General features: G+C 36.4%; 8 protein-coding genes across 8 annotated transcripts; 4 read left to right on the top strand and 4 right to left on the bottom strand.

Annotated features, from left to right (window-relative positions):
- Window positions 1–503: 503 nt before the first annotated feature.
- On the top strand, window positions 504–1,760 carry AC631_00182 (uncharacterized protein; the record flags this gene model as incomplete). The annotated part of the gene is made up of 1 exon (XM_015609012.1): window positions 504–1,760. The coding sequence occupies one exon, from the start codon at window positions 504–506 to the stop codon at window positions 1,758–1,760; it is 1,257 nt and encodes a 418-aa protein (XP_015470205.1).
- A 324-nt stretch (window positions 1,761–2,084) lies between these two features.
- AC631_00181 (uncharacterized protein) lies at window positions 2,085–2,318 on the top strand (the record flags this gene model as incomplete). Its single annotated transcript, XM_015609011.1, has 1 exon — window positions 2,085–2,318. The coding sequence occupies one exon, from the start codon at window positions 2,085–2,087 to the stop codon at window positions 2,316–2,318; it is 234 nt and encodes a 77-aa protein (XP_015470204.1).
- A 206-nt stretch (window positions 2,319–2,524) lies between these two features.
- AMO1 (Amo1p) lies at window positions 2,525–4,222 on the top strand (the record flags this gene model as incomplete). The annotated part of the gene is made up of 1 exon (XM_015609010.1): window positions 2,525–4,222. The coding sequence occupies one exon, from the start codon at window positions 2,525–2,527 to the stop codon at window positions 4,220–4,222; it is 1,698 nt and encodes a 565-aa protein (XP_015470203.1).
- Window positions 4,223–4,528: 306 nt separating this feature from the next.
- Window positions 4,529–5,152, top strand: AC631_00179 (protein-arginine N-methyltransferase; the record flags this gene model as incomplete). Its single annotated transcript, XM_015609009.1, has 1 exon — window positions 4,529–5,152. The coding sequence occupies one exon, from the start codon at window positions 4,529–4,531 to the stop codon at window positions 5,150–5,152; it is 624 nt and encodes a 207-aa protein (XP_015470202.1).
- Window positions 5,153–5,203: 51 nt separating this feature from the next.
- On the bottom strand, window positions 5,204–7,561 carry AC631_00178 (putative carboxylic ester hydrolase; the record flags this gene model as incomplete). Its single annotated transcript, XM_015609008.1, has 1 exon — window positions 5,204–7,561. The coding sequence occupies one exon, from the start codon at window positions 7,559–7,561 to the stop codon at window positions 5,204–5,206; it is 2,358 nt and encodes a 785-aa protein (XP_015470201.1).
- A 153-nt stretch (window positions 7,562–7,714) lies between these two features.
- Window positions 7,715–9,685, bottom strand: AC631_00177 (uncharacterized protein; the record flags this gene model as incomplete). The annotated part of the gene is made up of 1 exon (XM_015609007.1): window positions 7,715–9,685. The coding sequence occupies one exon, from the start codon at window positions 9,683–9,685 to the stop codon at window positions 7,715–7,717; it is 1,971 nt and encodes a 656-aa protein (XP_015470200.1).
- A 490-nt stretch (window positions 9,686–10,175) lies between these two features.
- Window positions 10,176–12,740, bottom strand: RNR1 (ribonucleotide-diphosphate reductase subunit; the record flags this gene model as incomplete). The annotated part of the gene is made up of 1 exon (XM_015609006.1): window positions 10,176–12,740. One exon carries the CDS (start codon window positions 12,738–12,740, stop codon window positions 10,176–10,178), a length of 2,565 nt encoding a protein of 854 aa, XP_015470199.1.
- A 1,550-nt stretch (window positions 12,741–14,290) lies between these two features.
- Window positions 14,291–15,808, bottom strand: PRP3 (U4/U6-U5 snRNP complex subunit; the record flags this gene model as incomplete). The annotated part of the gene is made up of 1 exon (XM_015609005.1): window positions 14,291–15,808. The coding sequence occupies one exon, from the start codon at window positions 15,806–15,808 to the stop codon at window positions 14,291–14,293; it is 1,518 nt and encodes a 505-aa protein (XP_015470198.1).
- Between the last annotated feature and the right edge of the window lie 28 nt (window positions 15,809–15,836).

Here is a 15,836-nt window from a genome sequence, read left to right as displayed (position 1 = left end):
GATTACCTCCTGTCAGTATCTGCAATAAATCAAGTCTCGGAATCGATATTCTCTCATAGCCGACCCTTCGGCCCTAATTGCATATTTGTACATCCGTCACATTTGAATACCCTGATCGTCCCAAAGCCATACTTGATTTCACACAAATACATTCATTTGTTGCACTAATTTGTTTTCATTAGAAGAAGCTAGACATTGTACTAAATGTTGTTATATAGAAAAATATATTCTTGTTAGGCTTAACGTATAACTAATCATTATAAATCAGATAAAACCGGGCGGTCCGCGTTTAGTAATGTAATTGCGAAAATCGTTTACCCTCTACGCTAAATTATAGTTCGGTAAAAACGGCTGAAAAACTTATAAAACTAATTATATTTCCTAAACGACTAAATTATAAAACTCAGGTTTATTTCCTGTAAGAGAAAATAATATATTACTGGAACTAATTGAACGTCATTCCAGACATAATTGTTTAAATTTGAAGCAATACTAGTAAAAAAATGTCAGACTTAAATAACGATGGCATACAGATGATTACCATACTCAAAACGATTAAAAAGTTTTCAGAGAACACCAATGGATACAAATTAGCACTGATGGGCGGAAGTGCTGTCTGTGGGATGCTATATATATATAGGTACCACAAGGTGAGCCAGGTATTGCCTCAAAAACATTCAGATGATTTGAAAAGCTTGACTACTGTTCTTACCGGACTCTGCTTGTGGAACTTTCTAATAGCAGGATTCACAGAAAACATATTGCTAAACTTGGATAACACAATCAGATACTTGGATGGAAATAAAAATTTGCCCAAGGATTTCAGAGGATACTTTATCAACGAAGATGTTCATTCGGTGCTAAACATGTACTACTTGCAGAAAGATGTGAAAATATTATCGGTAACGGTCGTATCAATGGCGTTGTTCCACATTTTTTCCAATGTTATAATGAAAAGTGTGGAATACATTTCATTCATCTCCGACAAAAGCAGCAGTGATGTAGAGAAGACTGTGGAACCATTGTCTTTCTCGAAATCCGTGTCGTTCGACGATGACTTGACTACATACCAGTATCTGGATATGGAATTGTCAGTATCCAAGTCCAGGCTCAGTGTGGGTCACTCGTCACTCAGGACGTTTTTCGTCAAGCATTGCATTTCGTTTGCCATTCTCTCCGTCATATCATATTGCATAGTTCCCGACATTTTCTTATTTAATTCTTCAGCAATTCTTTTGCAATACTCAAATATCACCGTCAAGTCAGATCACATATTCTATGCTATTTTTACGCTTTTCTTTGTTGACGTTGTCACCATCTTTGTCAAGGTTGCAAACCATCCCAAATTCAAGAACTTCCCCCAATTTACTTCCTTATTATCCAGATTCATATGGTGCTATGGAAGCTTGATCCTTGCAGCATCCATGAGCTTGATGATCTTATTTAATGATGTTCTCATAAACTTGGTCAAATTAATCACCATATATACCTATACCCCAACTCACACCATTAGCTACAATGTTCTGTTCATAACGCTGATCTTCATTAACTATTTAACGCATACAATTCAACTGTCCTGTACCGCTAGTGCAGACTGTTCCCAATTGGACTTAGTTAATGCATTATCGGAAAACTTTATTTGGTTGAACGATACCCTTAGCAGTTGTTGCATCGTCCTTGACTTATCATGTTTAGTGATATTACCATTGTTAATTTGGATAGTGGTAATCGAATCAAAGCTCGGACGCTCTATTTATTGAATATTCAATATTTCTTGTACGCTGAATACATTATATATAGCTTGCTGTAATAATAAATAAGTGAATATCGATTTAATCTTAGGCCTATCTGTAAGCTTAGTGGTTAGTCTGCATAAGTTCCAGATCTGAATGCGCGCTCAATTGGGTCATTTCTCCGGTTAGCGTTATCATCGGAAATACTCACTGTTTTGGGACATACGCTACCATAGACTGATAAGAAATATACTATAAGTAACTACTTTCTTCTTGAAACTGCAGATCGCAAGAACACAGTAAAGCATATTTACAATATCCATAGCAGAAGTGAATAACGTGTAACTAAAGATGGAAAGATTGCAACAGCTAGCAACTCATACAATTGCTGCAAGCTCAGGACCACAAAGACCATTACATCCTTTAGATCCACTATCTGCGCAAGAAATCAAAGAGGTAAGCACCATAATCAAGCAGCAATATTCAGGAAAGAAGCTTAATTTCAATACTATTACATTGAGAGAGCCAAGTAAAAAGCGTACTATAACTGGAAGGAAGCCAACGGTCCAGTCCCTCCTCGTTTAGCATATTATGTGGTTATCTTAGAAGGGGTGCGCCCTCTTCAGGAAGGAGTGGTAGATATCGGTAGTCAGAAGATTGTTGAGAAGCGTGAAATTGATGCCGTTCAACCAATTTTAACACCGGATGATTTGCGGACTACAGAAGAAATAGTTAGAAATGATCCTGCTGTGATAAAGCAATGTGAGATCAGTGGAGTGCCAAAAGAGGAGATGAAAAACATTTATTGCGATGCTTGGGCCATTGGATATGATGAAAGATGGGGCGCATCTAAAAGGTTGCAACAAGCATTGATGTACTGGAGATCAAACGAGAATGACTCGCAATACTCTCATCCATTGGATTTCTGTCCTATTGTTGATATGAATGCAGGGAAAGTTATTTACATCGACATTCCAAATAGGAGAAGAAAAGTATCCAAGCATGAGCATGCTAACTTCAATCCGGACTATGTCAAAGACAAATTTGGAACTAAGGAAAATCCGTCGGGTTATAGAACAGATTCTAAACCAATAAACATTACTCAACCCGAAGGTGTCTCTTTTAAATTTGACGGCAATATTATTGAATGGTCAAACTTTAAGTTTCATATTGGTTTCAACTATAGAGAAGGGATTGTTTTAAGTGATGTTTGTTACAACGACCATGGCAAAGTTAGACCCATTTTCCACAGAATCTCATTGGCGGAAATGATAGTTCCTTATGGTTCACCTGGCTATCCCCATCACCGTAAACATGCATTAGACATTGGGGAATATGGTGCAGGGCATTGTACAAACCCGTTATCATTGGGATGCGACTGTAAAGGAGTCATTCATTACATGGATGCACATTTCCCTGATAGAGATGGTGAGCCTAGTACTATTAAGAATGCTATATGTATACACGAAGAAGATGATGGGGTTTTATTCAAGCATTCTGATTTTAGAGATGACTTTCAAACCACTATTGTTACCAGAGGTACCAGATTAATTATTTCCCAAATATTCACAGCTTCAAATTATGAGTACTGCTTATATTGGATATTTAGACAAGATGGTACTGTTAAATTAGAAATTAGATTGACTGGCATTTTAAACACATATATTTGTGCAGAAGATGAAGATGTTGGACCTTGGGGGACACAAGTTTATCCTCAAGTTAATGCACACAACCACCAGCATTTATTCTCCCTTAGAATCCATCCTAGAATAGATGGAGATAATAACTCAGCCGCTACAAGTGATTGCAAACAATCCCCACTTCCTTTAGGTTCTGAGGATAACAAATACGGCAATGCATTCTACAATGAAAAAACTACATTTAAAACAGTTGGCGATTCTTTCACTAACTTTGAATCATCTACTGCAAGAACTTGGGATATTTTCAATCCAAAGTCTATCAATCCTCACTCTGGAAAACCAGCATCTTACAAGTTGGTCTCAACATTTTGTCCTCCCGTTTTAGCTAAAGAAGGTTCGCTTGTTTGCAAAAGGGCTCCTTGGGCTTTGAATTCGACTCAGGTTGTTCCATACCACGACGAAGATTACGGTTATGGTAGATTGTATCCATCTGGTGACTTCGTGTGTCAATGGGATGGAGATTCTGTGCAAGGTATGAATAAGTGGTTGGGTGACGGTAAAGACAACGTAGAAAATACAGACATCGTGTTTTTCCATACATTCGGTATCACACATTTTCCAGCGCCGGAAGACTTCCCTGTTATGCCAACGGAAATTTTTGATCTTATGTTACGCCCAAGGAATTTTTTCACTGAGAATCCTTGTCTTGATGTGAAGCCATCCTACGTAAGAACTACTACACAAGTGAAGAATGGCATGAATGGCACAAAGGTAAGCTCTTTGGGCGTTGATAATAGTTCTAGGTTGGCTTTTAGTAAAACCTCATCTGAATCTTGTTGTTCTAAATAGTTAGTCTTTATTTTATTTAAAATTCATGTTCTTAGTTATTTCTAAATTAGAGCAATTTTTGTATTTTGTAACAATCCTCCAAAATTTTTAAAAGATTAGAACTTGTACTAATTTCTTACTTTCAGAAAATTGTTATCTATATTGTAGTATATATATCAGATTGCCCTGCTTGTTCTCTTGCTATTCAACAAGTTCTGTAATAGATGTTTCACTGGCAGATTTTGCAGCACTTTGTGTATGCTCATTATATCTGAAAAAAAAAAAAATTTAGACTAGACTTAATTCATTGACACTAAATCTGAAATAATGAAGTACGTCATTGAACATATGGAAGAGGGTTTCTCCGAATGGGTTATCTTGGAGTATTCGCAAATCATTAGAGAAGTGGGTAAAGAGAATTTAATATTGACTTCTTTACCTCCCTCAACCACAGAAAAAGATATTCCATCTAGACTATCAGATTTAGGGTTGCAATGGACTACAAAGGAATGCGTAGATATAGATGGTGGTAACATCGAAAAATCCAAAATCTGTTTATTGGATCCGGCAGCTGAGGTTGATTTAGTACCTGAAGATAATAATAGTTTTGACTATTTTGTATTTGGGGGAATTTTAGGTTCTCATCCTAGAATTGATAGAACAGGAATCTTGAGAAGAAAGTATGGATTAGCTGGTAGAAGATTGGGAAGTTTACAAATGACCACTGATACAGCTATCAGAACTACTCAGAAAATCGTAAAGGATCAAGTTAAGTTTGAAAATATTGAGTTTTTAGACTACCCTGAAATAAGATATAATAAATATGAAGCTACGGAAATGCCATTTAGATATATTGTTGGCGAAGATGGAACTCCAATATTACCAGAAGGAATGTTGGAACTCATTAAACACGATGCAGAACAAAGTATTGATGATTTATTAATAGAATAAATATCTAATGTACATTACTTTATGAGAGGTATATAAATTAAGTGTAGTCAATTATTCATATAATGAGACAGTTTTAGACTCAACTGTAGAAGACCTTGAAAGTAACAATTGCTTCATTATGAAGCCCGCAGTATCCTTGTCCTCAAAATAGGAAATATGTGCACTAATGGCAGATACTAAAGAGAAATCGAAAACTCCCATAGGCAAACTGTAATCAACTCTTCCATTTTTATTCATTTGAGTCAAAGTGGCCAAATCCTCTTTGCTTAAATCTTTCTTCTTAAGCTTTCTTTTATTATCGTCTTTCTTCTCAGATTTCGCTAAACTAAATAAAATATCATCCAAAGCATTCTCTTCTGATGCCCTTTCTTCTATGCTCTTAGTTTCTTCTGGCTCTTTCTTATCGGGCTTACTTCCTCTATTAAACCAACTCGAAGCTCGGAACAATTTTTCTTGTATTTCTTCACTAAAGTGTGCTAATTCTCTTATTTGAGTGTTCAAACCTTTCACAGCAAATGGAACTAATTCTGGTTTGTATTGCGAGAATTCAGGATTAATTAATGGCTCCATCCTGTATCCTATAGGATCACAAGGATGAAAAATATTATACAAGTTAGAACATTTTGGGGAAACAAATGTATTTTGTTCCTTTGCATCAAAATCGTCGGGCAAAAGAGAACGTGGTTTTATATTACTTTGCCCCAATAACTTAAACATACCAATTGGTGAACCAACACAAAATAAGTCATCAACATCAAACAATAAATCCTTCCCCTGGTCAGCATCCGTAGGCTTGTTATTGGCTTGTGAACTAAGAATATCAAATGAGATTACAGAACCTAATGAATGTCCCATAATATGTACTTTTCCTCTAAAATTAGGATTTCTTTCCATATAAAGGGAATAAACACGATTGAGTTCTTCTGTAACAACCTTTGTAATTTGATTAATATACTTTGGCTCATAATAAAGTAAGATGTCTAAGACAACATCACCTAAAATATTTCTAAGCGATTTAACACCATCAACACTTATTTGTGCTAAACTTGGCAACCTTAATTTACCGCTATCATCATATGCTTCTAAACTTTTTTGAGGATGAAAGTCAATTTTATGTCTCCAAGATATTGGTAAGATTTGAATTCTATTATTCGTACTTTTGTTTTCATCGTTTTGTTCATGATCAGGGTAGGCAATTTCTTGGTAGCCTTTATCATTTTGATAGACCTCTTTCATAGTATTTCTAAGAACGTTAATACTATGGACAAAGTTAACAGATTCATACTTGTGGCCTAAAATCTGACCTATGCCATGAATGCATAACACAAGATGATCAACCTCTCTCTCAGAACTCAATGGAGTAGTAACATGATCAAAATCGGATTCAAGAACATTTTCCATTTTCTTGTCATGTTCCTTTACAGTGGTTTCAGGTTCTTCTTTATTATCTTTGACTTTTTTATTCTCTGAATCACCGGGGTGAAAGGCATTAGAGATTTCACTTTGAAAGAAATCCGTTAAATCAGGAATAGGATTAGTGGTCAAATTATCAAAAACGGTTTCATGCAAGTCATCCGTGTAACCACGTTGTATTTTCTCAACAGATATCAAAGAGCCAGAGCTTGTTCCAAAGCTACGAATCACACCAAGTTGAAAATTGCTATCAAATGACGAAGGAAATAAAACAGCTTCTCTAGAGTTACAGAATAATACCACTTGGTCATTATCTAAACCGAATGTATCTTTTTCTTTCTCAAAATCAATTTCAAGAGCCAACCCAGGTTTTCCTTCCTTTTCCACCTTTCTATTGAACTTAGCAACTTCATCTTTTGATTCTGCAACTTGATTTTCACTAGGCCCTTGTTCTCCAAAAGTGTAGGCCTTTCTGTACCTATATCCCTCTTCAATTTGCTGAGATAACTTCGCACTTAAGGGAATCCCATCAGAGTTGAACCAAGTACCACGACGAACTTCATAAACTGGCCCGTCCCAATATACGGGGGACAAATCGAAATTTTTCAAATCGACCTGAAAGAGCTTGTCTTCATTAACTTCAACAAATTCGGGATTCACGTTACTCTGTTCTTTATTGTCTATTTGGTTCATACCAACAGTATACTTTTGGTATTGTTTCTCTAATCTTTTAGAATCATAATCAGAAAAAGGAATGAACTTTTTTGGATCCTTTGTCTTGGTGTAATTATGCCAAGCTGGCTTGGAATTGGGGACATCTGTGGCATAGAACCATTTGACTTGCGGTTTTGAAAGTTTGCTGGAATTTGGTGTTTTTGATGTACCTGAATTGCTTGTAGAATAACGCTTCTCATAAGCCCATAATCTGGATCCTACAATACGAAAATTATAGGCAACACACGAAGAATACACTGGTAATCTTAATGTATTTAACATGGCTTGTGATGTTGATCTATGCTTCTATCTTAATACTAAAAACGTTAATATATATTAGCAGCTAATTTTCTCGTTGGTCACATGATTAATGTATTTGTTGCTGATAAACATGTCTATGAAGGTTTATATATAATAAATAGTACTTGTAGATATTTAAGTAACACCTGGCTGAGGTTTAGTAAATTCCCCACTTGGCCATTTGAGGACGCCAGCGTTAGAAAAATCGCTATATGCTTCACTTCCTAATACCTTTTTACCAATCCGTAAGTACATGAGAATGTTTCCGTCTTTATCTGTATAGCCGTTCTTTAATGCATTCTTTATAGAATTCTTCAAATCAGTTGATTTTTTAAATAAATCTACCAAGTTTAACGATTCAGCTCGATCACCAACGTAACGTTCGATATCATTTATAAGTAAAGATACCCCGTTGAATTTATTATTCACGACTTGTTCTATCGAATTCATTGATGAGGTATCAGCGAATTTCCAGTCTAAAATTCCAGACGTAATATTGAATCCTGTGAATTCAGGCGGAAGAATCTTTCCTTTTGGATCATCTCTTTTTAAGGAATCTATGGTTTCTGCAATTGAAGCCAAACCCCATCTAGAAGATCCGGAAAGGAATAATCCTAATAAAATACCCTGGAATGCTAATGCTGTTCTTCCTCTCGTAGCACATCCAGGAATTAAAAGCATTGCTAATATATAGTGATGTATACGTAGGGTCAAACCAGGTAATTGTGCTAGAAAAACCAATCCTAGGATAAAGGAAACATAAATGACCAAGTACTTTCTAAACCTTCCAGATAGCCAGATCTTGTAGGCTTGTATAAAAGCACATGTACCTATAGTAGTTATGATAGATGATACCGCTATTAATGCCCCAGCCTGTTCCTTGAGATCCAGAATCGTTAGTCTATCTACTGGCAACCTGTCGAATGTAATATTGTTTAAAACTCCAAGCCAAAAGAGTGGGTACCATAATATTAGCTTACTTAATGGAGATGACTTTGCATTTAATTCTGGAGGTGGATCAGACAAAGTTCTTTTAACAGAGGCATGCCACAAGACATACAAAATGAATGATGACGGTAAAAATCTCTCAAGACCAATTGAAAGCAAATTTGAAAAACTATCATGATCTCTGGCATTCACCGTATATGGTGGATCGGTGGCTAAACATATGGTCCAAAATCCAACAAAATTTATGATCCAAAACGTAGCAGCTCCACTAGCCAAATATACAATTGGTATCCCTAAGATAATATTAATAACCAATACTAGTAATCTTGGATCATAACAGTGAGAGAAGCCACCAGAGCTATCATTACCACTTACTAATTTTTTAAAATAATAAGATGATTGAAAAAATGATAGAAAGGGAATAGATTCACCAACTCCATAATGACCCGGAGCAGAAGGAAAATACAGCTCTCCATTCTTTGAGTATGATATTCTGGCACAACCTCCGAAAAATGGTGACAAAACACCAGCATGGATAGCTGCACCACATGGGTACGAGTCAGCTCTATACGGTTTGGATAATGTTTCAGTAGCATGCTGTTCCGGATCTTCACCACCACCTACGAAATACCCTCTATATTTGACCCGTTGATCACCGATAGGTATCAATGAATATGTCCAACTGTTCCTATCACAAAGAGCTGGGCACCGAAATATTACTTCATTTTCATCCTTATCGAACGAAGGGCATAATTCTCCATTTAATCCACATGCACCATTTTTACCTCTCCAAAAGTGTGATTGTGATTGACATGATAGTGGAATTACAGTTATATTGGAGTTATTTGACATACCTGGCGGTATGGTCATGTATGGAACCAAAATGTTATAGCACACAAGAAACCAAAGACTTAAATATAATATGAGGCCTGTGACTCGGATAGATTTCGAAATGCTGTTATTGAATTTTTCAGGGAATTCTTCCACCTTCAAAAATACCTGGATCCGACGTGGTGGGTTATCTTCTGGAACGGTAGGACCATTCCATAATTTGTAAAAGAATCGCTTCATTTTTCCTTTAATTGAACTATCAACGAAAAAATCATTATCCTGGTCCATTATACGGATTGGATCTGAACTATCATCATCCGAATCCATAGTTGACCTATTGTCCAGAAACGTATCTAGGACTATATCTTCGTTTGTGGCCCCAGGTATTTCAGGGTTTGATATCTGCGTCATACAAAAGTTTGTTTTCTGTTTGTGGGATAAGGTCGTTTGAGTTTATCTTGAATATTAATAGCAAGAAATACTTTTCAAATTATTGTGCATTTGATTGATATGATAAATCTACCATGAAATATGAGATGTGTCGATTGATTTTTATTTAATAGAGTATTACTTTTGAAATTCTGCAGCGAAGAAGATAAAAAAACCTGTAGTTTGTCGCATGTAACGGCATCTTTCCGATACCTCCTATTGATCTACAACATATTTTTATATTTTATTTATTAAGGTGACATTAAGCAACCTGTGATATAAAAGCGTTAAAACTAATTAAAAAAAATTATTACCCAACAACAAACTTTAACAATAATTAAATAAGAAACATAGTAATATACAAAAATAGTAAACTGTACTATATGACTTAACCGGAACACATAGTACACGATTCAGGATTATCAATAGCACATGCAATAACCTTTGAGCTGTAAATATCACCTGCTTCTTGGCCTTCAGCTGATTCAGTTGCAGCTGATTCATCGTTGTTTGAGGCATTCGAGTTATCGGTGATTTTTAAATCAGCTACCGAATTTTCTAACGAAGTTGGCTCAGTAGAGACACCAGAGTCATTATTGCTAGAAACTGGTTTAGCAATATATTTTCTTTGGTTTAATTTTTCTAAGGAAGCAATACTCTTGGAAGCATTATTGACTGAGTTTTGGTCCACAGTAAACTGAATAGCAGCAGCAGCAGCTTGAGTTCTTAAGTAATACATACCTGTCTTCAAACCCTTCTTCCAACCATAGAAATGCATTGAAGTTAATTTACCCATAGTAGGGTCTTTGATGTGAATATTTAAAGATTGTGATTGATCAATGAAAGCAGCTCTGTCTGCAGCCATGTCAATAATATGCTTTTGAGAAATTTCCCAAACGGTCTTGTATAAGGCCTTTAATTCATCTGGAATGTTAGGTAAGGATTGAATAGAACCGTTATTGGAGATAATGTTGTTCTTCATATCATCATTCCAGATACCTAAATCAACTAAATCACGCAATAAGTATGGGTTGACAATTTGGAATTCACCAGCCAAAACTCTTCTGGAGTAAATATTTGAAGTATATGGCTCGAAACATTCATTGTAACCTAATATTTGAGAGGTTGAGGCAGTTGGCATTGGAGCAACTAACAAAGAATTTCTAATACCATGCTTAGCTAACTTTTGTTTCAAAGTATCCCAGTCCCATAATTCAGTTGGCTTTCTGTCCCATAAATCAAATTGCAAGATTCCCTTAGAGGCTGGAGATCCCTCATAGCTTTGGTATGGCCCTTCAACTTCAGCCAATTCAATGGAGGCTTCGACAGCACCGTGATAAATGGTTTCGAAAATTTGAGTGTTTAATTCCTTAGCTTCTTGGGAGTCAAATGGTAATCTTAATGCCATAAATGCATCTGCTAAACCTTGGACACCTAAGGCAATTGGTCTATTTCTCATATTCGAGTTTCTTGCTTCCGGAACTGGGTAGTAGTTACGGTCAATAATTCTGTTCAAGTTACGGGTCACAACCTTAGTAACTTCATGCAACTTTTCGAAATCGTACCAACTTGAGGTGCTATCCTTCTCAACAAAAGATGGTAAAGCAATGGAAGCCAAGTTACAAACAGCCACTTCATCAGGAGCAGAGTATTCAACAATTTCGCAACATAAGTTGGATGACTTAATAATACCTAAATTCTTTTGGTTTGTCTTTTTGTTACAAGCATCTTTGTATAACATGAATGGAGTACCAGTTTCAGTTTGAGCATCTAAAATGGCGTACCATAATTTTTGCGCCTTGACAACCGATCTACCGCGATTTTCTTTTTCATACTTGGAGTACAATTCTTCGAATTCATCACCGTAGACATCTGATAAACCAGGAGCTTCATTTGGAGAGAATAAAGTCCAGTCACCATTTTGCTCGACTCTCTTCATGAATAAATCAGGAATCCATAAGGCAGGGAATAAATCTCTAGCTCTAATTTCTTCCTTACCATGATTCTTTCTGATATCTATGAAATCGAAGATATCCGCATGCCATGGCTCTAAGTAAAGGGCAAAGGCACCTGGTCTCTTGTTACCACCTTGATCGACATAACGAGCAGTGTTGTTAAAAACACGAACCATAGGGATGATACCGTTAGAAGTACCATTGGTACCAGCTATGTAAGCACCAGTAGAACGAATGTTGTGGATATGTAAACCTATACCACCAGCACTCTTGGAAATCAAGGCACATGTCTTCAAGGTATCGTAGATACCATCAATAGAGTCATCCTTCATAGCAACCAAGAAACAAGACGACATTTGAGGACTAGGAGTACCAGCATTAAACAACGTTGGAGAACCGTGTGTGAAAAATCTTTGGGACATCATGTTGTACGATTCGATGACTCTTTCGATGTCATTACCATGGATTCCGACTGCGACTCTCATGATCAAATGTTGTGGTCTTTCGGCAACCTTACCGTTGATTCTCAACAAGTAAGATCTTTCCAAGGTCTTGAATCCGAAATAGTTGTAGTTGAAATCACGATCAAACACAATAGCGGAGTTCAACTCATTTGCATTGGCTTGAATAATATCATATGTGTCTTTGGAAATCATAGGTGAGTGTAAACCAGTCTTTGGATTAACGTAGTCATACAACTCTTTACTGACTTGGGAGTATTGTTTGGTAGTTTGTTTGTGTAAGTTGGAAACGGCGATTCTTGCTGCCAAAATAGCATAGTCAGGGTGGATTGTAGTCATATAAGCAGCAGTTTCAGCAGCCAAGTTATCTAATTCAATAGTGTTGACCCCTTGGTAAACACCAGAAATAACCCTTTGTGTGATAGCAACTGGCTCGACGTGTGTAGTATCTAACCCATAACATAACCTTTGAACTCTAGCAGTGATCTTGTCAAAGCGGACAGGCTCCTTACGTCCATCTCTTTTATAAACGTACATTATTGATTATTCTTCTTCGTTAATAAATAATACTAAGATCTTTCAAACGAGAAGTGTTGATTCTTTTCACAAATTCTTTTAATTTGGCGGATATTGGCAGATTAAATAGTCGAACGCGTCTCGCTAACAAAATTAATTTGTCATCACTAGAATAAAAACAAACAGAAAACAAAAATAATTCGCGCGTCTGAAAGACGTTTTTTTTGAATGGATCCTTCATAGTTCCTATAGTTAAGGTCTTGCTTCTGCGGGTGTAACAACCCCGATTCTGTATATTGCAAGCGGCAATTTCATAATTATCTCGATTTGATAATGATTTGTTTACAAAACGTCAATTACTAGCAATAAAACGCGTTAAAATATAATTGACCAGAGTACTACGCATCGGAATTGCAGATGAAGGTCGGGAAAGCACTTGCTGGGCAAAATGTAGAGACAGTTAGGACGCGTAGGAGCGAATGAAACTGGTGTGACCCACTATGAGTTCAACACCGAAGACGGGCTACAAAGAGTAAAACATGAAGGGTTCAGAACTTTATGTGGAGAATGTTAGTGATTCAGAGTGGGCATAGCCCTGGAGAAATAGGACAATCGAATAGGAAGACATACTAGAGAAATATATGCTTCAAGCGAAGCAAAGTACGATGTGGTGGGTCTGATCTCTCTGGTGATAGCCGCTTAGTGTGGATTTGGCCGATAAAACCAAACACCCATACACCACAAACATCCAATGGTTAAATGTTAAACATCAATACACCAAATAGAGTAAACATCGATACACCATGTATTGACCATCATAGGTTCTACATTTGGAGAGCACATATATCAGGTATATATATCGAATCGAGGTACAACAAACACATTCTAGAATGAAAAGTTCATTTACAGTAAGAATATAGACAATAGTATTCTATTCTATGTTAAGTATATATCATATAAATCATTCTCAAAATTCATTTTGATTCTTCCTTGGTCAAATCGCTAGATCATGTTAGTAGATAAATCACCACAACAATATAATCAACATGTACTTACTTTAAGAACTTTTCTAAGTCAAAATCTTCTTCCTTGGTTTGGGCAACAGGAGCAGCCACGGCTGGTGGAGCCTCCGTCTTAGCACGAGGCCATGCAACTACAGCTGCAGCACTAGATAAAGTAATAATAGAAAGCTGTTCGAGTTAGTCAATCAATATTCTAAGATATAGAGCAAATTGAATTCAGAGCCCTCTTTATCGTTCATTTATGATCAAACTTATGATCATGTTAAGGACTTTTTCACTCTCGATTCGGATCCGCAATTCCCATCCTAAATACTTACAATATGAGCTGGAACTTGTCTCCCAAATATCGTGTAAGCAGCACCCATTTTTGTATTTCGTAGACGTATATAACTTGAAATATAATAATTCAATGGAAGTAAAGAAAAGTAAGCTCCAACTACCAATAGTCTTGTCTAAAGCAATCCCGAGATCCAGCTTGTATATAACATCTTACATAATCAATATTTCTACATTGAATGGTGGGCCAACTATAATACACTATATACATCGTTAATTATCTATGACTAGAGCTTCACGCCAATAGTTTATAACACCGAATCTATTAAGAACTTCAAATGCTTCATCGTCATTGGAGGTTTTCATGATAGACCATTTCTTAAACTTTATTTCTTTGATTTGCCCTTCCCATAGAAGCAGACATTTATTGTTCGAAAGATCTTCTATTTGTCCAGGCGACGTATCAGAGGTGTTCAGATCGTCAGGCACCTTAGGAATAACATTTTCGGTCCAATCGATTCTCAGGGTTAATAGTTTTTTGTAGAACTTGATACTTTTAGCGCCACCTTCCACAATAATCAAATTGAATCTGGGATTCAACAAGCATATGCCATGTAACTCCAATTGCTTAGCATTGATATCAATTTTGAAAAAGTTTTTGGGATTCGAAAGTTCATCAATTTTGAATACAGTTGTATGATACCCTTTTTCAAGATCCTTTTCATGTTGCTTTTGAATTTTTGCAAGTCTTTCTTCTTTAGTCAACTTCCGTTCTTCATTTTCTTGCATATGCTTTTGATGTCTTTCCTCAACTTCTTCTCGAACTTTCATTTCCACTGCTGTAGGATCTTTAATTGCCTCGTTAGTTAATACGTTCATAAGATTTGATAATTTCACTTTTGGTGGCGGAGGAGGATCTAAACCTAATTTTATACGATCTTGTTTGTCCTTCTGTTTTTCATGTCTATCATTGCGTCTTATTCTCTTTAATTCCTTCTTCGTTAGATACATAGGTTTTGCGTCTGGCATGTGTCTTTCCCAAGGAGGTGGAATTAACACAGGGTGCTGTATATATATAGATATCGGAGCAATATCGTTGTCATATACGAGACGTGATTTATCACTGATGTTTTGGTAATTACGGTCTTTCAAATATGGTCTATCCCACCACTCAACAACCGGTGGATATTGTGCTTTATACAAATGTTCCCCCAAATTTTCATCAGCTGCCAATCCCTTTTCCTTAGTTTCCTGAAACTTGGCTATTTCTTCTTGCTCCTTTTGCAATTTATCTCTCAATTCATTTCCCTTCGCAATATACTTTCCATGTTCATTGAATTGAAACGCTCTTGGTCCGTGTTGCGACTTAATCAGTCCTGAAATATCATCCTGGTTTAAGTATGGATTGATGGCTGTGGGATCAAACCACTTTCTAACGTTCTGTTTTAAAGGATTATGATTTTTAGGTAATGTACGTGCTGGAACATTATTTCGTAATAACGGATGAATTTCCACATTGAGTCCACCTCTACCTTCTTGCTCTTCTCTTTCACTTTCAGGGGTTTTCGTACTAAATCGATCTTTATATGGATTTATTCTCCCCGATAATGAGTCTTTCTCTGAGGAATTATCTCTATGACCTATGTGTTCAGGATTACTGTTTTTGCTCTTTTCTAGTAGCCTTGCTTTAGCTCTTGCAATGGCGTCTGTTGTATCAGTGGAAGTCTGTTCTTTTATTCGCTTTCTATCTCCATTCCAATTCTTCTCTAGTGGTCTCTTCCTATAAGGCATTTCTGCTATAATTGTCTTATCTTTAGTG

Source organism: Debaryomyces fabryi (genome assembly GCF_001447935.2).
Source record: "Debaryomyces fabryi strain CBS 789 chromosome Unknown contig00002, whole genome shotgun sequence".
Lineage (NCBI taxonomy): Eukaryota > Fungi > Ascomycota > Pichiomycetes > Serinales > Debaryomycetaceae > Debaryomyces > Debaryomyces fabryi.
The sequence above is the reverse complement of the archived record's forward strand: the minus strand, read 5'-3'. Positions and strand labels throughout refer to the sequence as shown.